At 36.0% G+C, this 24,095-nt stretch overlaps 1 protein-coding gene across 8 annotated transcripts in view; it reads right to left on the bottom strand.

The window, feature by feature from the left end:
• The window catches only part of DLG1 (discs large MAGUK scaffold protein 1), a 287,224-nt gene that overhangs the window by 69,616 nt on the left and 193,513 nt on the right, over nucleotides 1–24,095 (bottom strand). For all 8 annotated transcript variants that reach the window (XM_032629957.1, XM_032629959.1, XM_032629960.1 and 5 more), the window contains one exon: nucleotides 12,247–12,349. In XM_032629957.1, coding sequence (XP_032485848.1) covers nucleotides 12,247–12,349 — 103 coding nt within the window. The remainder of the gene's footprint in view (nucleotides 1–12,246; nucleotides 12,350–24,095) is intronic.

The following is a 24,095-nucleotide window of genomic DNA, read 5'->3' as shown; positions in this document are numbered from 1 at the left end:
AATTAATTAGGAACCTGCTACAGAAAACCACTTTAAGAGATGTCATATGTTTGCAAAGAAATGCCACTAATCCAATACAACCTCTCCATTCAGTCTCCAGACTCTCTTTGGTTGTTACCAAAAGTAATTATGAAAATAAAATGAGAAGATGGGTTAAAACTCGATCTCTGCAACTCAGATTTAAATTAAACCTTTGAAACACAGAAAAGTGTCTCTGGCCAAACCTCTCAGCTTTTCTAGACTTCAGTCACTTTAAGATTAGGGACAGTAACACCAATCTCAAAGATTTTTTTTCTTCTTACAAAAACGAAATAAAAATACCTCATAAGTTTAAGACATGTCCAATGGGAAACAGAACATACATTTAATATAAGTTTAATTCTTTCCCTTTGCTCTTTTTCCTTTATAATATCAATATAATTAATATTTTCTGAACCAAAAAATAAGGTCTGGCAGTTGGTATAGTATACTTGAGGAACACTGAGATAAAACATTTTTGAGTTTAGGGTTTGTGAAGGGAGGTAGCTTTAATATATAGTTGAGAGGTGTTCAAGGTGTGGGGACCACTTGGAACCCCAGAGTTGTCACAGAGATTATTTTACGCTGAAGACATCTGAGGTTCAACAAATGTAGAAAAAAGCCTTCTTAGAGCTTTTCTTATCTGACTAAAAGGAGCTACTTCTGGGAAATGAGGCTATTGTAAATCTCCTCTCTTGGGGAGCTTTATGGCCTTGAAGAAGATGGAAAGACCACTCATACTGTAGAGGCAAACTATCACAAACTTTCTCCTAAAAATGTACTTTTCTTTCCTTAAGAAACCTATTTATTTTTCCCACAGAAGGCTTTTATCTCCACTTCCTTTTCCATACTATGTTAGGTAGATAAGCCTTTAACTTTAATCATTTAATGAGCCAACTCCTTCTTTTGTTGGCTCTGTGTATGCAGGCAAAATAAAATATTTTCTTCTGTTAATCTGTCTTCTGTCAGTTCAATTCATAGGGCCCAGCTACTGAAACTAAAAGGGAAGAGGAAAAGTTTTTTCTCCTCTACAAAGGGCTAGAATGAATCTTAATCACTTAACAGCTATGTAACTGGCAAGTTACTTAACCTTTTTGTGCCTTATTTTACTCAACTGTAATGTAAAATGATGGTAAAAGTGCCCACTTTATAGGGCTTTATGGGAATTAAAAGAGCTAATAAACATGGTTAGATGCCCGGCACACATTTTTTTCTATTATAGTCTATCACCCAGCCCACAGGAGAGTCTATAACTATAGACCAGGAACTATTTGTCCAAATTTTGTAACTTCTGGATATGGAGAAAAAACTAGAGTTATATTTTCAGTGCCCATGTTTGATTTCTGATTATAATTCCCCAGAATGCTTAGTAGTAAAGCTCTAAAAACAAACTGTTGCTTGTCTCTGGAGTTAGCAAAACTGGGGGAGCTAGGAGTTAAAGTCATTCTAAATGTATTGTGGAGATTATTTTTTCATACTTAGAGCCTATGTCATAAAAGTTCAAAGTATACAGGCTGAAAAACTCATAACAGTATTTCATGGGAGACCAACAGGCAAGCTATAGATCCTAAAAGATAAAAACTTACTCTTACCAAAAAGTTTTCCTCTTCACTCTTAGTCTGTTTGTATGTATGTATATATGTCAGATTATCAATGAAGCCGAGAATCCCAATGGATTCGTCATTAATAAAGTGAAGATACTAACTGCAAGGAGATGACTGATTACCAGAGTATCAGGCCGACTCCTTTTGTACTTTGTAAAATAGCCCCCTCACTGAGAAAGAAAATCTGACTCTTATCTTCAATTTATATCCTTGGCCCTCACAGCAGTTACACACTGATGACACGGAATATGTTTTTTAGAAACAGTGCTGTACAACCAAAATACATTTGTTAAAACTACATAGTATTAAAACAAAACATAAAGCCATCAAGTCACTGCCTAATAAACAAACACAAGGTAAGTAGCAATACAGCAAGGAGGACAGGTAAGTTTTTAAAGTACCCAAAAGATGCTTTTAAATTTTAACTCTCTTATCTTTGGTCTTCTGTTATTCTTTATAGAATGTCATTTCTTCTCTCTGCCTATCTAAAGACTACCCATTTTTCAGGTTTCCAGTTAAACCCCAATTGTACTCTATGGCATTTTTTCCTCATACCAGGCAATATGATTTACCTCCTTTTGAATTCCTAAGGCAGTGTTTGTTTTCTGTGCTCTATTGGTACTTACCTTGTGTTTATTAGGCAATGACACCATAGCTATGGTAAAAGAATATAGTATAAATCAATACTGCCAGACTAAACACTCATCAAAATATTCCCAGTGAAAAGTATCTAGATTTTGAAGGCAACAGACCTGGGACTGAAGCCTAGCTATTACTAGCTTTGTTATTTGACTCTATATCATCATCTGTATGTAGGGATATAGCTATGTGTTTCACAAGCCTCTAGAGCAAGGCTTAAATAAACAAAAAGCCAACAGGCACCTAAATAAACATACAATTATAAACTGTGTTGAGTTGTTTAAAGAAAAAAATGTCACAGTGCTATGACAAATGGAATTATGAGAAGGAGCCAATCATATAAAGAATAGGGGGAAAGAATATTCTAAGAACAAACAGAATGAACAGAGAATTAGGAAAATACTTGGTGTAATCAAGGGTCTGAAAGAAGAAGTCCTGTGTGGTTAGAGCTGAAGGAGCAAAGGAAGGAATAGAGGGCATGCAGTGAAGCCAAATGTACTGTGCTATGCTCAATCACACAGGGCCTTGCAGGCACTATTAAAGGCTTTGGATTTTATTCAGAGTATAATTGGAAGTGTTTTAAATAGAAAGTGATACAATCCAATCTTTGTATTTAAAAAGATCATTTTGGCTGATGAATGGATTGGAGAAAGTCAAGAAAGAAGTAAGAAGACTTGCTAGAGGCTATTAGAATAGGTAAGATATGATAGTGGGTTTGGTAAGGGTAGTGGCCGAGACATAGAGGTTGAGAAAAAGGGAGGGAAGTCAAGGATGACTCCTCGCCTTCTGGCTTAACCATCAATGGAAGTGCCATTTACTGAGGGAGTAAAAGAATTGTTTCAGTCATGCTCAGTTTTGAACATTAAAGAGATATACACCTGGAGAAATCAAACAGGACAAAAAGTCAGGTGTTGAGATGTTTGGAAAAAAAGATATATACACAAGACTAATTAATATAAGGGTCTAACCTTGAAACATAGAAGATGTCTGCTAAATAGCAGCTACTTGGATAATCAACATACAATGCAAATTCTCCTTGATACAAAAGTAGCTCCATCAAGATGAGAATAGTTTAAACTTTTGAACACAACTAAAGAAAAAGTATCAATCAGAAAGATTCATACAGAAAAAAAGTACAGAAATCACAAAAAAAGAGCAAAAGAAAAAAAATAGAGTACAAGCACAGAAAAAGATAATCTGAAAGAGATTCCTAGGTCCACGCAATAACTATCCTAGGAAAAGGGTAGCCCACCCTTGACAACCATCAGTGGCAAGTATACCTACTGCATACAGGGGTACATTAGGCTTAGTTAAGAGTCACTAAACATAAAAGTGGTTAAATTAACAATCCTTGTTCAGATCTATGCTCACCAAGCATTAGAGCAATTCTTCCTTTTATCAATCAATTTTTACCTCCTTATTAATAACTTAATATTTTTATTGGGTTCCAGAAGTTTTTTTTCTAATTTAACTATTTTATATTGGAATATAGACAATTAACAATGTTGTAATAGTTTCAGGTGCACAGCAAAGGGACTCAGACATACATATATATGTATCCATTCTCCCGCAAACTCCCCTCCCATCCAGGCTGCCACATAACATTGAGCAGAGTTCCCTGTGCTATACAGTAGGGTCCTTGTTGGTTGTCCATTTTAAATATAGCAGTGTGTACATGTTGATCCCAAACTCCCTAACTATCCCTTCCCCTACTTCTTTCCCCCAGGTAACCATAAGTTCATTCTCTAAGTCTGTGAAATCTGTTTCTGTTTTGTAAATAAGTTCATTTGTATAATTTCTTTCAGATTCCACATATAAGGGATATTATACGATATTTCTCTTTCTGACTTACTTCACTCAGTATGACAATCTCTAGGTCCATCCACGTTGCTCCAAATGGCATTATTTCTTTTTAATAACTGAGTAATATTCCATTGTATATATGTACCACATATATATGTACCACATATACATATGTATATGTACCACATCTTCTTTAGCCTCTGTTGATGGACATTTAGGTTGCTTCCATGTCTTAGCTACTGTAAACAGTGCTGCAGTGAACACTGGGGTGCATGTACCCTTTCGGACCATGTTTTTCTCTGGATATATGCCCAGGAGTGGGACTACAGGGTCATATGGTAGCTCTATTTTTACTTTTCTAAGGAACCTCTATATCGTTCTCCATATAGCTATACCAATTTACCTTCCCACCAACAGTGTAGGAGGGTTCCCAACTCTCCATACCCTCTCCAGCATTTACTGTTTGTGGATTTTTTGATGATAGCCATTTTGACTGCCATGAGGTGATATCTCATTGTAGTTTTGATTTGCATTTCCTCTAATAATTAGTGATGTTGAACATCTTTTCATGTGCTTCTTGGCCATTTGTATGTCTCTGGAGAAATGTCTATTTAGGTCTTCTGCCCATTTTTTTTATTGGGCTGTTTGTTTTGATGATATTAAGCCTCATGAGCTATTTGTAAATTTTGGAGACTAATCCCTTGTTGGTCACGTCATTTGCAAATATTTTCTCCAAATCTGTGGGTTGTCTTTCCATTTCGTTTATGGCTTCCTTAGCTGTGCAAAGAATTTTGAGTTTAATCAGGTCCCATTTGTTTATTTTTGTTTTTATTTCCATTATTCTGGGAGATGGCTCAAAAAAGATATTGCTGTGATTTATGTCAGAGCGTGTTCTGCCTATGATTTCCTCTGGAGTTTTATAGGGTCCAGTCTCACGTTTAGGTCTTTAATCCATTTTGAGCTTATTTTTGTGTATGGTGTTAAAGAATGACCTAATTTCATTTTTTTACACGTATCTGTTCAGTTTTCCCAGCACCATTTGTTGAAGAGACTGTCTTTCCACCATTGTGTAGTCTTGCCTCCTCTGTTGTAGGTTAATTAACCATAGATGCATGGGTTTATTTCTGGGCTTTCTATCCTATTCCACTGATCTATATTTCTATTTGTGTATCAGTAGCATACTGTTTTGATGACTGTATTTTTGTAGTATAGTCTGAAGTCAGGGAGTCTGATTCCTTCAGCTCCATTTTTCTTTCTCAAGATTGCTTTGGCTATTCAGGGTCTTTTGTGTCTCCATACAAATTTTAAGATGTTTTACTCTAGTTCTGTGAAAAATGCCATTGGTAATTTGATAGGGATTGTACTGAACATGTAGAATGCCTTGGGTAGTCATTTTGACAGTGTTGATTCTTCCAATCCATGCCATCTGAGTCTTCTTTTATTTCTTTCATCAGTGTCTTATAGTTTTCGGAGTACAGGTCTTTTGTCTCCTTAGGTAGGTTTATTCCTAGGTGTTTTATTCTTTTTGACGTGATGGTAAATGGAATTGTTTCTTGAATTTCTTTTTCTGATCTTCCATTGTTAGTGTATAGAAATGCAACAGATTTCTGTATTAATTTTGTAACCTACAACTTCACCAAATTCATTGATGAGCTCTAGTAGTTTTCTGGTAGCATCTGTAGGATCTTCTACGTAAAGTATCATGTCATCTGCAAACAGTGACAGTTTTACTTCTTCTCCAATTTGGATTCTTTTTATTTCTTTTTCTTCTCTGATTGCCATAGCTAGGACTTCCAAGACTACATTGAATAAAAGTGGCAAGAGTGGACATCCTTGTCTTGTTCCTGATCTTAGAGGAAATGCTTTCAGCTTTTCACCATTGAGTATGATGTTAGCTGTAGGTTTGTTGTATATGGCTTTTATTATGTTGACATATGTTCACTCTATGCCCACTTTCTGGAGAGTTCTTTGTTTTTTTCTCATAAATGGGTGCTGAATTTTGTCAAAAGCTTTTTCTCCATCTATTGAGATGATCATATGGTTTTTATTCTTCAATTTGTTGATGTGGTATATCACAATGATTGATATGCGGATACTGAAAAATCCTTGCATCCCTGGGATAAATCCCACTTGATCATGGTGTATAATCCTTTTCATGTATTGTTGGATTCAGTTTGTTAATGTTTTGTTGAGGACTTCTGCATCTATGTTCATCAGCCTGTAATTTTCTTTTGTGGTATCTTTGTCTGGTTTTGGTATCAGGGTGATGGTGGCCTCATAGAATGAGTTTGGGAGTGTTCCTTCCTCTGCAATTTTGTGGAACAGTTTCAGAAGGACAGGTGTTAGCTTATCTAAGTGTTGATAGAATTTGCCTGTGAGGCCATCAGGTCCTGGACTTTTGTTTGTTGGGAGTTTTAAAATCACAGTTTCAATTTCAGTGCTTGTGATTGGTCTGTTCATATTTTCTGTTTCTTCCTGGTTCAGTCTTGGAAGACTGTACCTTTCTAGGAATTTGTCTATTTCTTCCAGGTTGTCCATTTATTGGCATATAGTTGCCTGCAGTAGTCTCTTATGATGCTTTGTATTCCTGTGGTGTCAGTTGTAACTTCTCCTTTTTCATTTATAATTTTATTGATTTGAGTCCTCTCCCTTTTTTTCTTGATGAGTCTGGCTAAAGATTTATCAATTTTGTTTATCTTTTCAAAGAACCAGCTTTTAGTTTCATTGATCATTGCTATTGTTTTGTCTCTATTCCATTTATTTCTGTTCTGATCTTTATGATTTCTTTCCTTCTACTAACTTTAGGTTTTGTTTGTTCTTCTTTCTCTAGTTCCTTCAGATGTAAGGTTAGGTTGTTTACTTGAGATTTTTCTTCTTTCCTGAGGTAAGATTGTATTGCTATAAACTTCCATCTTAGAACTGCTTTTGCTGCATCCCACAGGTTTTGTATCATTGTGCTTTCATTTTCATTTGTCTCTAGGTATTTATTTATTTCTTGATTTCTTCAGCGATCCACTGGTGGTTTAGTAGCATATTGCTTAACCTCCACGTGTTTGTGTTTTTTATAGTTTTTTTTTGTAGTTTATTTCTAATCTCATAGCATTGTGATTGGAAAAGATGTCTGATAAGATTTCAATTTTCTTAAATTTACTGAGGCTCGCCTTGTGTCCTAGCATGTGGGCAATCCTGGAGAATGTTCTGTGTGCACTTAAGAGGAATGTGTATTCTGGTTCTTTCGTATGGAATGCTCTACAGATATCAATTAAGTCCATCTGGTCTCATGTGTCATTTAAGGCCTCTGTTTCCTTATTTATTTTCTGTCTGGATGATACGTCCACTGATGAAAGTGGGGTGTTAAAGTCCCCCACTATTATTGTGTTACTGTCAATTTTTCCCTTTATGGCTGTTAGTATTTGCCTTATATATTGAGGTGCTCCCATGTTGGGTGTATACATATTTACAATTGTTATATCTTCTTCTTGGATTGATGCCTTGATTGTTATGTAGTGTCCTTCTTTGTCTCTTAAAACAGTCTTTCAAGTCTATTATGTCTGACGTGAGTATTGCTACTCCAGCTTTCTTTTGATTTACAGTTGCATGGAGTACCTTCTTCCATCCCCTCACTTTCAGTCTGTATGTGTCCCTAGGTCTGAGGTGGGTCTCTCGTAGACTGTGTATATATGGGTCTTGTTTTTGTATCCACTCAGCCAGTCTATGTCTTTTGGTTGGCGCATTTAATACATTTACATTTAAGGTAATTATCGATATGTGTATTTCTGCCATTTTCTTAATTGTTTTGGGTTTGTTTTTGTAGGTCTTTTTTCTTCCCTTCCTCTTTTGTTCTCTTCTCTTGTGGTTTGGTGACCATCTTTAGTGCTGTGTTTGAGTTGCTTTTTCTTTTTTTGTGTGTGTATCTATTGTAGTTTTGGGGCTTGCTGTTCCCATGAGGTTTTGATATAACAGTCTATATGTACAAGGCTTTTTTTTTTTTTAAAGTTGCTAGTCTCCTTCCTGCCTAGAGGAGTTCCTTTAGCATTTGTTGCAAAGTGGTCTGGTGGTGCTGAATTCTCTTAGCTTTGGCTTGTCTGTAAGGCTTTTGATTTCTCTGTCAAATATGAATGAGAACTGGGTACAGTATTCTTGGTTGTAGAGTATTCTTGGTTGTAGGTTGTAGGTTCTTCCCTTTCATCACTTTAAATATGTCATGCCACTCCCTTCTGGCTTTCGGAGTTTCTGCTGAGAAATCAGCTGATAACTTAATGGGAGTTCCCTTGTATGTTGTCATTTTCCCCCTATTGCTTTCAAATAATTTTTCTTTGTCTTTACTTTTTGTCAATTTGATTACTACATGTCTCGGTGTGTTTCTCCTTGGGTTTCTCCTGCCTAGGACTCTCTGTGCTTCCTAGACTTGGTTGACTGTTTCCTTTCCCATGTTAGGGAAGTTTTCAGCTATTATTTCTTCAAATATTTTCTCAGGCCCTTTCTCTCTCTTTTCTCTTTCTGGAACCCCTATAATGCGAATGTTGGTGTGTTCAATGTTGTCCTTAGGCTGTCTTTATTTCTTTTCATTCTTTTTTCCTTATTCTGTTCTGCAGCAGTGATTTCCACAATTCTGTCTTCCCGGTCACTTATCAGTTCTTCTGCCTCAGTTATTCTGCTATTGATTCCTTCTAGTGTATTTTTCATTTCAGTTATTGTATTGTTCATTTTTTTGTTTGTTCTTTAGTTCTTCTAGGTCTTTGTTAAACATTTCTTTCATCTTCTTAATCTTTGCCTCCATTCTGGATCATCTTCACTATCATTATTCTGAATTCTTTTTCTGGAAGGCTGCCTATCTCCACTTCATTTAGTTGTTTTTCTGGGATTTTATCTTGTTCCTTCACCTGCGACATAATCCTCTGCCTTTTCATTTTGTTTAACTTTCTAGGATTGTGGTTTTCATTCTGCAGGCTGCAGGATTATAGTTCTTCTTGCTTCTGCTGTCTGCCCTCTGGTGGATGAGGCTATCTAAGAGGCCTGTGCAAGCTTCCTGATGGGAGGGACTGGTGGTGGGTAGAAATGGGTCTTGCTCTGGTGGGCAAAGCCTTGCTCAGTAAAATTTTAATCCACTTGTCTGCTGACGGGTGGGACTGTATTCCCTCCCTGTTGGTTGTTTGGCCTGAGGCAACCCAGCACTGGAGCCTACAGGCTGTTTGGTGGGGCTAATGGTGGCCTGAGGGAGGGCTCACGTCAATGAGTACTTACCAGAACTACTGCTGCCAGTGCCCTTGTTCCCCTTGGTGAGCTACAGTCACCCCCTGCCCCTGCAGAAGACCCTCCAACACTAGCAGGTAGGTTTGGTTCAGTCTCCTATGGGGTCACTGCTCCTTTCCCTTGGGTCCTAGTGTGCACAAGACTTTGTGTGTGCTCCAAGAGTGGAGTCTCTGTTTTGCCCAGTCCCGTGGAAGTCCTGCACTCAAGTCCTGCTGCCTGTCAAAGCCAGAATCCCTGGGGATTGCTAGTCCTGTTGCTGGACCCCCACGCTGGGATGCTGACGTGGGGCTCAGAACCTTCATTCCAGTGGGAGAACTTCTGTGGTTTAATTGTTCTCCAGTTTGTGGTTCGCCCACCTGGCAGGTATGAGATTTGATTTTATCATGATTGTGCTCCCCCTTCCCATCTCACTGAGGCTTCTCCTTTGTCTTTGGATGGGGGATATCTTTTTTGGTGGGTTCCAGTGTCTTCCTGTGAATGGTTGTTCAGCAGTTGTGATTTCAGTGCTCTTGTGAGAGGAGGTGAGCACACGTCCTTCTACTCCGCCATCCTGAACCAATACTCCAGAAGATTCTTTCTTGATAAAAATTAACTAGAATATGTCTGAATTTTGACCATTCTGAGTTAACTTTTTATCATGCTGTGTCTTTTCAATGTAAAGTTACTTCTTTTTAATCTAGTAAAGTTTTCCTGAATGAATTATAGTTGCAAGCATTTATTCTTTTCTTTTAAAAAAATTTACTTTTTCCAGAAAGTCTAATTAAGTATATCCTGTGTGTGTGTGTATATATAAAAGTATATATATATATATAATTGCCTGTCTTTTCTAACCTTTAAAAATTCTCTTCGTTTCTATTTCATTTTGTTTACTTTTCCTATTGTATCCTTTATGTCTCCTATTGATTGTTCTGCAGTATCTCTTTGACTTTGTGTTCCAATTTAAGAAATTGGTTTGCTTTCTTCTTTCCTGGGTTCTGCTAGCTCAAAATTAAACTCTGGTTGTTAAGCCATCTCTTCGACTACTTTGTGGTCTTCTTTCAAAGAAGTGAATGCATAAATTGTTTAAGAACATTAAAATCAAAGTTTCATCTGATACGTGCCAATTTTTTTTGTGTGTGTGTAAATGCATGTTTGTGACAACTTTTATCTCTTGCTAAGCTTTGCTATTTGTTTCCATGTCTCCTTATTAATATCTTTGTATGAATGCCAGGCTAGTTCCTTTTAAATTGCTTATTACTGAATGAGTTGGCTGGACCAGAAAGTTTGGGGTGCAGGGTGGGGATGGAAGCACAGGTTATTTTTACAGCCTTTAAAACCAAAAGACTGCCTTGATAGCATCAGATAATCTGACAGACTGTTTTAACCAAATACTTCCTTTAAACAAAACCACATCAAGGATGGCTTCTGCTCTAGCTTGCTCACTCCAATTTTATGTGGCCTGCCATAAACAAGGGATAATGTTTTTATACTTCAAAAACAAGCCCCCCACCTTTAGGAAGTACAATTTTCTGTCATATTCTATGTTCTGCTACCACTGAGCATTCTCAACATTCCATGCTTTTACTCTTCCCTTCTTTACATGTAGCTTTTGCCAGATCTTAACCTGCTTAAGCAGCCTTTGCCTGTATTTTGTTGTCTAGGTATTATACCTGTCTTCTTAGTTTTGCTTAATGTGAAGTGAAGCTTTATGGGTAGAAATATGTGTTTATTTTCCTTGTTGCTTTTGTGTGTTTTCTGGGGAGGTCAAGGAGCAGATATTGACTTACCCTTAATCATACCTAAATAGTCTATATTTCTCATAAACATATAAATAAGAGGCTTTCTATAATAATAAGCAAGCACTGATTATAATTTGTTTCCATATAATATGCCTATGGGGCAAGAATGTGTTGGCCAGAAGATAAAAGCATGTGTAGTCCCACTGGTAGTTTTGTTTCTCACAAAAATTAATGAATTAGCATTCTGACTTCATATATTAATCCCTATTTGCTTATTAATGTGATTTATTTGGAACTTACCCCTTACATAAATGAATTTATTCTTGTTCAGTTACTGAACCTAGAATGCTGAGGTTTATAAGAAATATTATGAAATAGCAAGCAATGCCCAACATATTATTTTGATCAGGTAAAACACATATTAGGTTTTGTTACAGAAATAAATTCCACTCCAAGAAAAGAATAATACATGTAACAGCTGCTAAATCATAGAATGATTCACCTGGCTCCTTTAGTCACATCATTCTTTCCTTCTTCACCTTGTTTGTGAACATTAACTAGTGTGTTATGTATTCTTTTGGGTGTTTAAGCTTTTTAAATTCCACTGAGGTTTTACTGAAGTGGTTATGTTGATGTAAACTAGAATCTTATGTATGTGTAATATGACCTCAAATTTTCCATTATCACCTTCTCCTAGTTGGAACTCGGTAAGGTCAAGTCCATGATACCTCACTATTTAGAAAAATATATCTCAAACTTACATTCTTTCTCTTTAAGTAACAATAAAGGCTATTAGAAACATATCTTAAACCCTGTTATTAATAAATATAACCTAATTCAAAGGTCAAAAAATACTGAAATAACCTAATTTTCTTTGGCAAAATTACTATCTTGCTTTTCAACCACTGAGTTAGTCAAAGGTATACTTAAAGGTATGTGTTTGGTGAGATGACACATTTAAAAAGATGAACTCCTGAAAATTAATCCAAATAATAAAGAAATATTCAAAGAGTTGGCAGATACAAGTTCCTACATTCTATTAAAAACTCTTTGATCTGGATAGTGAATTAAGTTCAAACTAAACAAATAACAGATTAATAAATCAGACAAAAATATAAAAAGAAAGTTAAGCTTGGGAAGTTAAACATTATTAAGAGGAAGACTTCAAAAACTGAAATAAAAAATAAATACAGACAACAAGAATTTATTACCTTCAGGTCGATATTGTGCAACAATTGTGACAGCTTGGCCAGCATTTTTTAAAGCAGCTGCTGCCTGCTCATGGCTGGCAGTTCTGAGGTCAACACTGTTTACCTGTAAATTAAACCACATATTAAATTCGAAAGAAAATCATCACACTGATTAGAAATCACAATAGCCTATTCTTTGAGCAGGCATAGATTAAAAAAAATTACTTGCAATTACTTTATCACTAAAATATTTTCTTGTTCTGATTTACTAAAAATATGTTATACAGTAGAACAAAAATATATTGTATAGTCAATCAAAACAATTTATTCACTTAAAATATTCATTTTTTCACTTTGTCAAGTGAACAAATCCAAAACATTTTCCCCTGAGTTTTCCAGAAGGTTGTCTATCAATCTCTTGAGAAATGTACCTTAATTTGACAACTTGAAAAATCAACAAGTGTCATCATTTTGTACATTTCATTTCACCAGTAACTCAGGCAATGAGAGGGAAATTCATTTTGTTTACAGCATCCTTTCAACTCCTGCCACATTTTCACTATTACTCATCTCAGTTTCAATGCTCTTCCTTCCTTTCCCAAACTAAAGCTTCCATTCTTTTGGAGTAACAGGAAAGCAATTACTTTAAGTATGAAAATAGCTCAGATTTCACGGACTGACATTTAAACACAGTAAATGTTATTAAATGAGCAAGAAGACTTTTTTTAAAAACAGGGACCTTCCTTGGGTAAAATAATTAATGAGGTGATCAATCCCATTCTAGAAGAATAGGCAACTTCATTCTTATTTCTGAAAGGCTGCCAGCACCTAGTACGCTGCAAGGTACACTATCTTTAGAGACTGAACCTTTTCCACTACAAGAAAAACTTAATAGAACATTAATGTGAGCATTAAACTTAAATGTAATTAACTTTAAATATTTAAGTTGGCTTTTTTCCCTAAGAACCATGAATGAATAAAATACAGCAATGGGGGCTTCCCTGGTAGCACAGTGGTTGAGAGTCCGCCTGCTGATGCAGGGGACACGGGTTTGTGCCCCGGTCCGGGAAGATCCCACATGCCATGGAGCGGCTGGGCCCGTGAGCCATGGCCGCTGAGCCTGTGCTCCACAACGGGAGGGGCCACAGCAGTGAGAGGCCCGCATACCGCGCAAAAAAAAAAAAAAAAAAAAATACAGTAATGTTTGGGACCTTTACTGAATATTTTTGGAAAGAAGAACTGTCGCACAATTTTAGTATGACAGCCTGCTTCATTGATGTCTAATCTAAGACTTGTTAAAAATTACATACCAATTTTGGAAAATTTGACTATAGCCCAGAAATTCCTGGGATCATAAAATTTACATAAAAGAACATTTTTAATGTTTAATGTAAGACATTTAAAGACCTGATGTTTTACATTATCTATAAAGGATATTACTGTGTAACTAAGTTAAAATGTACAGACACCTCTTGAATGAAAATCAAGATCCAAAAACCTTAATCTAAACAAGTGTAACATAATGTGGCTTTATTAGAGAATATCTCTAGCTTAATATCTTATTAGAGAATAACTGAACACAATGTATAAATAGTTCTATATTGAACATAAAGAAAATCCTCCTAATTTCTAGCAGAAAAAATTAGAGAATATAAAAGGTAGACAAACTTTCATAGATTATTTTAGAAAAGATCACAATTTTTAATGAATTATTCCTGAGCACTGGATCCCTTTGTTACAGAAAAGATCTGAAAACAACCTACATAGATTCAAAGGAGAATAATTTGTTAACAAGACTACAAATTAAAAATGTTCCTAAATAATGCCAAACATTTTAATGGAATACATTATCAAGGATATTTTAGAAGAAATCCTGGTGCTGAGAAACATATCATGTAAACAGACTTAGGGTCACTTTTTTATGGAGATACAATTTATATAAAATCCAAACTTTTAAAGTGTACAATTTGTGTTTTTCAGTACATTCACAAGCATGTGCAACCATCACCATGCTTTAATTCCAAAACATTTTCATCAGCCCCCACCCCCAAAAAACCCACTACCCATTAACATTCATTCCTCCCTTCCCTCTCCCCTTAGACCCTGGCAACCACTATTCTACTTTCTAACTCTAAGGATTTGTCTGTTCTGTACATTTTATATAAAAGGAAGATTACAATATGTGGCCATTTGTGTTTGGCTTCTTCACTTAGCTTGTTTTCATGGTTCATCCTTGTTTTAGCCTGTTTTAGTACTTTGTTACTTATTATGGCTGAATCATATACCCCATTGTATGGCTATTCCATATTTTGTTCATCCACTTTGTTAAATTTATTCTTTTTGATACTATAAATAAAATTATTTTCTTAATTTCACTTTCAGGTTGTTCAACTCTGGTATATTAGAAACACAACTGTTTCTTGTATAGTGATTCTCTGTCCTGCAAACTTGCTGAGCTTGGTTATTATCTCTAATAGTTTTTTTGCATTTCCTAAGATTTTCTATATATAAGATCATGGCATCTGCAAATAAGAGATAATTTTCCTTCTTCCTTTTTAATCTAGAAAGCTTTTATTTCTTTTTCTTGCCTAACTGCCCAATCTAGAAACTCCAGCACAATGTTGAATAAAAGTGGCATGAGTGGACACCTCTGTCTTGTTTCTGATCTCACAGGGAAAGCTTTCAGTGTTTCAGCATTTAGTGTGACATAAGTTATCAGTTTTTCATAGACATCTTTTATCAGGTTGAGGAAGTTCTCTACTATTCCTAATTTGTTTGGTGCTTTTAAGATGCAAGCTGTTGGTTTTTGACAGGAGCTTTTTCTGTTGAGATGGTCATGTGGCTTATATCCTTAACTCTATTAACACGGTGTTTTACTTTGGTTATCCCTGTGTTGAACCAACTATGCATTCCTTGGACAAATTCCACTTGGTTATGGGGTATAATCCTTTTTTAATGCTGGTGTACAATCCTTTTTCTATCTGCTGAATCCAGATGGCTATTTTGTTGAGGATTTTTACATATAAATTCATAAGGGATATTGTAGTTTTCTTTTCTTGTGATGTCTTTGTTTGGTTTGATGTAAGAATAATATTGGCCTTGTAGAATGAGTTGGGAAGTGTTCTTCACACCTATTCCCTTTTGGGGGAAGAGTTTGTGAATGGTGCTAATTCTTCTTTAAACGTTCTATAGATTGCACTAGTGAGGCCATCTGGTCCTGGGTTTTTTCCTTTGTGGGAAGTTTTGATTATCAATCTCCTTAATTGTTACAGGTCTACAGTTATAGTTTCCATTTCTTCTTGAGTCAGTTTCAAATGTTTATGTCTTTCTAGAAATTTATCAACAATTACACAATATGTATAACTATATATCACACATAATCTATATAACACATATATTATAAAATGTTCTTAGATTTTGAGAAATAATTTTTTTCCTAAAGTCTACTTTGTTTGATACTTGTATAGCCATTTTATGTGTTTCTTGGTTTCTGTTTGCATAGCGTATCTTTTTCAACCTTTTACTTTCAATGAAGATTGAATCTAAAGTGTGTCTGTTGTAGAAAGTATATAATTTGATCTTTTTAAATCTACCCTGTCAATATCTGTCTTTTAGTTGGAGTATTTAACCCATTTACCTTCAATGTAATTTATCGAAAAAAAAGATTTATGCCATCCATTTTGCTATTTGTTTTCTTCACACCTTGTCTTTTTTGTTCCTCTATTCCTCCATTACTAACTTCTTTTGTAAAATAGGTATTTTCCACTGTACTATCTTAATACCCTTTAAAAAAATTATATATATTTTGAGTTATTTGCTTAGTGGTTTCTCTAGATCATAATTAACATTTTATAACCATTTACTCTGAATTAACACCAACTTAGTTTCAATAGCATATAAGAACTCTGCTCTTATAATTCTGTGCCCTCTATACCCCCTGTGATACTACTGTCATATAAACTACATCTTTATACAGTATGTGTGTGCCCATCAACACAGATTTAAAATTATTGCTTTATTTAGTTGTTTAAATTATAAAGGAGAAAAAAAAAGTTACAAACAAAAAATGCACTTATGCTGTTTTACATTTACCTATATAGTTACTTTTAACAGTGCTCTTTATTTCTTCATACGGATTTGGGCTACTCTCTAATGTCCTTTCTTTCTGGTCTGAGGGATTCTCTTTAGTACTCCTTGTAGGGCAGGTTTACTGTCTATAAGAGAAGTTAAGGAGATTAATAACTTCCTTAGCTTTTGTTTACCTGGGACTCAGATCTGTCCTTCATTTCTGAAGGATAGTTTGGGTATAGAAACCTTGGACAATGGCTTTTTTCTTTCAGAATTGCCTTCTGGCCTCCATGATTCTGACAAGAAATCAACTGTTAATCTTACTGAGGATTCCCTGTAATCAGTGATTTTTCTTTGCTTTCAGGATTCTCCCTTTGTCTTTTGATATTTGATTATGATTTATCTGTGGTGTGGATCTCTTCAAGTTTATTCTACTTGTAGTTCACTGAGCTTCTCAGATGTGTACAACGTTTTTCATTAAATTTGGGAAGTTTTTTGCCATTATTTATTCAAATATTCTTTCTGCCTCTTTCTCTCTCTCTTGTCATTCTGACTTCATTATACATACATTGGTACACTTGACGGTATCCCCACAGGTATTTGAGCCTCTGACAATTTTTCTTAATTCTTTTTTCTTTCTGTTCTTCAGTCTGGGTAGTCTTAATGGACATATTTTCAAGTTGGCGGATTTTTTTCTTTTGCCAGGTCAAATCTGCTGTTGAACTTGTCTAGAGGATTTTTTTCCCCTTCATTTCAGTTATTGTACTCTTCAACACCAGAATTTGTTTCTTTCTTTTTCATAAAAGAAATCTCTTTATTGACATACTCTACTTGGTGCGTTATTGTTCCTATACTTTCCTTACATTCTTTAGACATGGTTTCCTTTAGTTCTTAGAATATATTTAAAATATCTGATTTAAAATCTTTGTCTAGTAGTATAGTGTTGGGCTTCCTTACAGTTTCTACTGATTGCTTTTCCCCCGGGTATATTTTCTTGTTTTGCTGCATGTCTCAATTTTTTGTTGAAAACCGGACATTTAAAATAATATAAACTAGCAATTCTGGGTATAAGATCTGTCCTCCTACCCAGGGCTTGATATTACTGCTGTTTGTTATAGTAGTTGTTTGGTGACTTTTCTGAATTCTGTAAGGTTTGTATTCTTTGTTGTATGTGCCAGTGAAGTGTCTGCCTGATTAGCAGAGTGGTCAGTTAATGACTGGACAGAGACTTCATTAAATGTGCACATGTTGGGTAATGTCTTCAACAATCAGCTAGGCAACTGATGATTCTGCCTTAATCTTCACTTCCTTCTTGCACAGAGTCTCACGGTCAGCAAGAGGTGAGAGTTTAGGGCCTTTTCAGGTCTTTCCTGAGCAGGCACACAATCCAAGACCATGCATGTGTCCTCCTAGATTCCAAAGTATAAGAGCTTTTCAAAGGTCCTATGGAGAGTTCACTCCCTACCTTTTCCTTTTAAGTTTTTGATTAGTCTACTGTTTGCCCCAACTGTTACCAATGTCTCAGGCAGCCATAATATGCCTGTAATTGTTTTTGCAATTACCCCAAGGGAAAAGGCTTTTGCACTGGTGGAGCTTTGAATCAGGTCAAATACAGGGAACCTTTCAAAAAGGATGTTCCAAGAACCCACCAGACAGGTCAAATTATGACAGTTCTTTGGAAAAGAAGCTCTGAACATTCTACCACCATTTTGCTCTCTCTAGTGGCTGTTGGGCCACTGGTTCTCACTGAAAAGGTGGGCTATTTTTCAAGGCTAATGTGGTGATAGAGAGCCAGGGATGGGACTTAGGCAAATTAAAATTCTACAAAGCTCATTCTTACAGAGATTCAGCAATTTTTTTTTTTTTGAGTAAACACTTCCTGAATGGCTGTCAGTCTTTGGTTAATTTCCAGAGTTCTGAAAAAGTTTATTCTAAAAACAATTTTGGCCACTTTTCTCACTGTTTTTATGAAGGAGAGAATTTCTGTTGAACTCTCTTGGGTCATGTTCCATGTTTCTAAATTTTCAGGGAATATCAACTATATCCTGCCCTATGCTTGTCATCACTGGAAATAACAGTAATATTTCCATTTATACCATAGTGAAAAATGCACTGTCCAACATCTGTACAATAATAAATCTTAACTTAAAAAGCTTCTTTCTTCAACAAAATTAAATATATCAAAGGGAATATTTTATAAAAATTATTATTTCCCTGCCTTCCCAAATATTTATGCTTTTCTCAGTAATGTGGGTTATCATTAAGAACATCAATAACAGGGATGTCTTTAGAACAGTGGTTCACAAGGTTTGGTCCCAGGAGCAGCAACATCAGTATCTCACGGAAACTTGTAAGAAATATAAATTTTCAGATCCTATCCAAGTCATACTGAATCAGAAACTTTGGGGATGGAATCTAGGAATCTGTTTTTTAATAACGCCTTGAGGTTATCCTGATACAAGCTGAAGACTGAAAATAGCTAAATTTTGTGTAAAGAGGTACTTAAATAAGTGTTTCTGGGTTTTATTTTAGTTTTGAATATCTTTTCTCATGTTTTTCTCTTGTTCCTAAGGTCTTTCCTATTGCTTCTCAGGTATTTCCCTAGAGCAGCTTAGTAACCATTAAAATATTTAAGATTATGGATGTATACTGACAAACAGAAGGCTGAATTTAACTTACAGTAACATTAGCGCAAGCAACTGGTTGGGAAGGTCTGGGTCTTTCAGTTTTAAAACTTAGCCTAAAGGGGTTTCCAGACATGGGGCTTTCAGTGCTAAAATTGGGAAAGTTCTGGGTGAACCACGTTGTGTTCATCAGAGTAACATATTCTAGCAGTGTGACAGTAACACACATAAAGAGGTCCCACATGGACAATTTAAAAAACATATATTTTTGTTTTGAGTTTTTCACACATACCTCTAAGCCAACTGAGAATTAATTTTGACACAAGGTGTGAAGTGAGGCTCTAAGCTAATTTTATTCCGCTAAGCAACTAGCTAATTTCTCCAACATTTATTTTTTAAAAATTCATTCCTTATCACTAATTTGCCCTTATACTGTAAATTATTTTTAAAACTTAAATTACAGTATAACTTACAAGCAATAAAATGTACAAACTTAAACAGTTCAGTTGGAAGGATTTTTGACAACTGTATATGCCCATGAAACTAAAACCCCAAACATACCTTTTCCATCAACCAACCCAGAAATCTCCATTATGCCTCTTTATAATAGGACAATTAGTGGCAACCACGTTCTGACTTATCGATACAAATTAGTGTTGCCTGCACATGATTATAATTAGAATCACACAGTATGTATTTTTGTGGTGTGTTCTGTTTTACTCAACATGATGTGTTTTAATGTCATCCATGCTGTTTGAGTTTTATTATGGATAGGCTATTATGAACATTCCTGTTATAGTGTAAACATAAGATTTCTTGGATACAATCTGGGTGATAAGGTTAGGTGTATGTATAATTTCTTTAAAACTTCCCCAAAAGTTCTTGTAGTGGTTGTGTAGTTTTACATGCCCACCAGTAAAGAATAAGAGTTATAACTGCTCCACATCCTCTCTAATGTTTGTTGTCATCATTATTTTTTCTTTAGCCATTCAACTGGATAGGATATGGTATTTCACTATGGCTTTAAAAATGTTTTTACTTAGGCATAATTTACATTCAATAGAGTAATCGTTTTTAGTTTACAGGTAAGAGTGTTGACAACTGTGTATGTTGTATAGCCACCGCCACAATCAAGATGTAAAAAAGTGACATTGCTCCCACCAAAATTCCTCTAACCCTGTTTTGTTTATTCATTGTGTTTTTTGCATTGCCCTGATGCCTAATGTTAAGTAAATTTTCATGTGTTTATAAGCCACTGATACACCTTGTTTTGTGAAATATCTGTTTAAGTCTTTTGCTCATTTATTTATTAGTATTATTATTTTGGCTGCGTTGGGTTTTCATTGCTGCACGCGGGTTTTCTCTAGTTGCAGCGAGTAGGGGTTACTCTTTGTTGTGGTGCACGGTCTTCTTACTGCGATGGCTTCTCTGGTTGCAGAGCACAGGCTCCAGCTGCGTGGGCTTCAGCAGTTGCAGCATGTGGGCTCAGCAGTTGCGACACGCGGGCCCTAGAGGGTACGGGCTTCATAGTTGTGGTGTGTGGGCTCTAGGGCACGTGGGCTTCAGTAGTTGTGGCGCACAGGCTCAGTAGTCGTGGCTTGCAGGCTACACAGCACAGGATCAGTAGTTGTGGTGCATGGGCTTAGTTGCTTTGCGGCGCGGCGTGTGGGATCTTCCCGGACCAGGGATTGAACCTGTGTCCCCTGCACTGGCAGGTGGATTCTTAACCACTGCGCCACAAGGGAATTCCTCTCATTTTTATAAATTTATTTGTTTATTTATGGCTGCATTGGGTCTTCATTGCTGCGCACAGGCTTTCTCTAGCTGCAGTGAGCAGGGGCTACTCTCTGTTGTGGTTCACAAGCTTCTCATTGTGGTGGCTTCTCTTGCTGTGGAGCATGGGCTCTAGGGTGCGGGCGTCAGTAGTTGTGGCACGCGGGCTCAGTAGTTGTGGCTTGTGGGCTCTAGAGCACAGGCTCAGTAGTTGTGGCACATGGGCTTAGTTGCTCCTCGGCACGTGGGATCTTCCCGGACCAGGGCTCGAACCCGTGTCCCCTGCATTGGCAGGCGGATTCTTAACCGCTGCACCACCAGGGAAATCTCCCCTCATTTTTAAATTGAGTTACTCACCTCTCACTGCTGCTTTGTGGGAGATGTTTATATATTCTGGATATAAGTTTTTTGTGAGATACATGTACTGGGAATATTTTTTCCCATTGTATAGCTTGCCTATTTGGTTTCTTAATGGCACATTTTTTTATGGTTAGTGTTTAACATATCTTGTCCAAGAAACTGTCGTCTACCTCAGGGTTGCAAAGATATCCTTCTATGTTTTCTTCCAGGAGGATTATGGTTCTGGGCTTCACACTTAGATTTATAATCATCTAGAGTTAATTTTTATATCTGGAGTAAGACTGAGTTGAAATTTGTATTTTTCCATAAAGATATCCAGCTGTTTCAGCATCATTTATTAAAAAGACTTTCCTTTCACCACTGGACTGACTTGGTCCCTTGGTACCATTTAAGAAATCTTTGACTAATCCAAGTTCACTAAGATTTTCTTGTATGTTTTTTACTAGAAGTTTAGTTCTACAATCCATTTCAAGTTAATTTTTATAGATGATGAGTGGTAAGGCTAAAGCTATTTTCTTCTTTTCTCTACTTATTCTACCAGTTATAGAAGAGGGTGTTTAAATCCCCAACTCTGTAGATTTGTCCATTTCTCTCTTTAGTTCTGGGAATTTTTGTTGCATGTGCTTTGAAAGGATTACTAGGTACATGCACAATGAGGGCTGTTATGTCTTCTTGAAGAAATGATGCTTTCATTATTATAAAATCTCTCAGTAATAACACCATTTGCCTTGAAGTCTATTTTGTCTCATATGAATATAGTCACACCATCTTTCATATGTTGTTTATATAGCATAATTTCTTCTACTCTTTTACTTACAACATATGAATCTTTGTGAATTTCTGACAAAGGGTCTATATTTGGGTCTTGGTTTTTTTGAACCAAGCTGACAATTTCTGCATCTTAATTAAAGTGCTAACTATAATGTAGATATTAATATAGTTGCATTTTAACCTCACACCTTGGCACTGCTTTTTTCTACCTTGTCTTTTCTTCCTTTCCTACCTTTGTTTGGAGGAAGCATGTATTTTTTCATATTTCATTTTATTTCCTGTATTGACTTACATAAACTATACCCTTTTGGAGTATTTTTAGTGTTTCCTCTAGAGATTATAACATGCAAGTATAAATTATCACAGGCTACTTTCAATTAATTTTACACCACTTCTTAAACTGTATAAGAACCATCCTCCCCCTTTCTATTTGTGCTTTGGTGGCCTTATATCTTACTTCTACATATGCCATAACTCACACAATACGATGCAGTTATTTTGTTTTAAAGAGCCAATCATCTTATAATGAAACGTAAAATTATTTTCTAAAAAATGTACCTTTTATACGTATCCAGGTATTTACCCCTTCTGTTATTCTTATTTCCTGTCTGCAGATTTAGGTTCCATCTGATATAATTTCTCTTTAACCAGAACAATTTCTTCTAGTATTTCTTGTAGGTCTGTCAAGAACAACTTCTCTAAGATATACTGTCTGTTTGAAAATGTCTTTCTTTCAACTTCATTTCTGATGACTAACTTCAGGAGATATAGGATTCTAGGTTGAAGGTTTTTTCTTTCACCACTTTAAAGATACTGTTCCATTCCTTTATGTCTTCTAGTATTTCCAGTGAGAATCCAGCTGTCATTTGTACTGTTCCTATATATGTAATGTGTTTCTATGTTTACTTTTAACATGTGCTCTTTAGCATAGCTTTCTAGCACTTTACAATGTATCTAGGTCTGGTTTCCTCTGCATGTATTCTGCCTTGGCTTTGCTGTGCTTCACAGATCTGTGGGTTGATATCTTTCATCAGTTTTTGAAAGTTCTTTGTCATTATGTCTTCAAAGATTCTGTCTCCTCTTTATTGTCTGACATCTCCTCTTTACTTCCATAGACCTTGGATGCTCTGGTCTACTTTTCTTCCCTGATTTTCCCTCCACCCCTCCTGATTTACGTTTCAGTTTGGAAATTTTCTTTGACCTATGTTCAAGTTCACTGATTCTTCCCTCTTCAGATTCCAGTGTGCTGTTATGCCTTTCAGACAAAATTTTCACTTGTGATAGTTAAAAAAAAATTTCTAGCAATTCCATGTGACTCATTTTTCATATGTTCTATATCTTTGCTGAAATTCTCCCATCTTATCATCCATATTGTCTACCTTTACTCCTATATCCTTTAGTACTTTTATCATCATTTTATCTTATTTTAAAATACCTGTTTGATAAATCTAACATCTGAGCTTTTTCTCAAGTTACTTATACTGACTGTTTTGTCTTGACAACCAGCTTTTCTTTCTTTTTTGCATGTTTTGTAATTTTTAATTATAAAGTAGACACTTTGGATAAAATAACAGTAGAGGTTGAAATAAAAAATAAATAATATTTAATTCCAGAATTGGGAATAACCCTTGTGCCAGGCCACTAGAGTGGGGCAGCTGTATCTATATGATCTATAGTTGAGCTGCTACTGGATTTTGTTGTAGCTTTAAGTTTAGTTTCAAATGTTTTGAGAGCAGAATTAAGACTTTTCTTTCTGAGGTGCTTAGGCTATGAGCACTGGTAAAATTCCCTTTACTGGTGTAAAGATCTCATCTCATTACACACACACACACACACACACACACACACACACACACACAAACATACACCTTTATAACCCTGCTGCCAGCTTCTGAGGTTGCTGGTAAGTTTTCTTTGCTCTCTAGACCTGTCCCAGGCTTGCTATTTCTTGGAGGTATCTCTGTCCACACTGCCTCAGAGGGCTTTTTCTCAGCTTTCTTGCCCCACTCTCATCCCTGAGCAGCTCTAAGTATGGAGTTGCTGAGATTAGTTTTCACAGATCTTCTGCTCAAGGTCCCCTATTTACTGGCAGGTGCCTTGTATTTTGGGATGCTCTGTATGACTCAGTAATAACTTTTTCTTAATTCCCTGTTGTTTCACAACCTTTGGTTTACAAGCTCTGAGGTCTTAGTGAAAACCCATGGAAAAGAGTTGGCAGGTAGGTAAGGACTTGCTCTGCGCGTCCCAGAATTTTTTATCAGTTTCACCAGTCCA

Source organism: Phocoena sinus, chromosome 4, assembly GCF_008692025.1.
Source record: "Phocoena sinus isolate mPhoSin1 chromosome 4, mPhoSin1.pri, whole genome shotgun sequence".
Lineage (NCBI taxonomy): Eukaryota > Metazoa > Chordata > Mammalia > Artiodactyla > Phocoenidae > Phocoena > Phocoena sinus.
The sequence above is the reverse complement of the archived record's forward strand: the minus strand, read 5'-3'. Positions and strand labels throughout refer to the sequence as shown.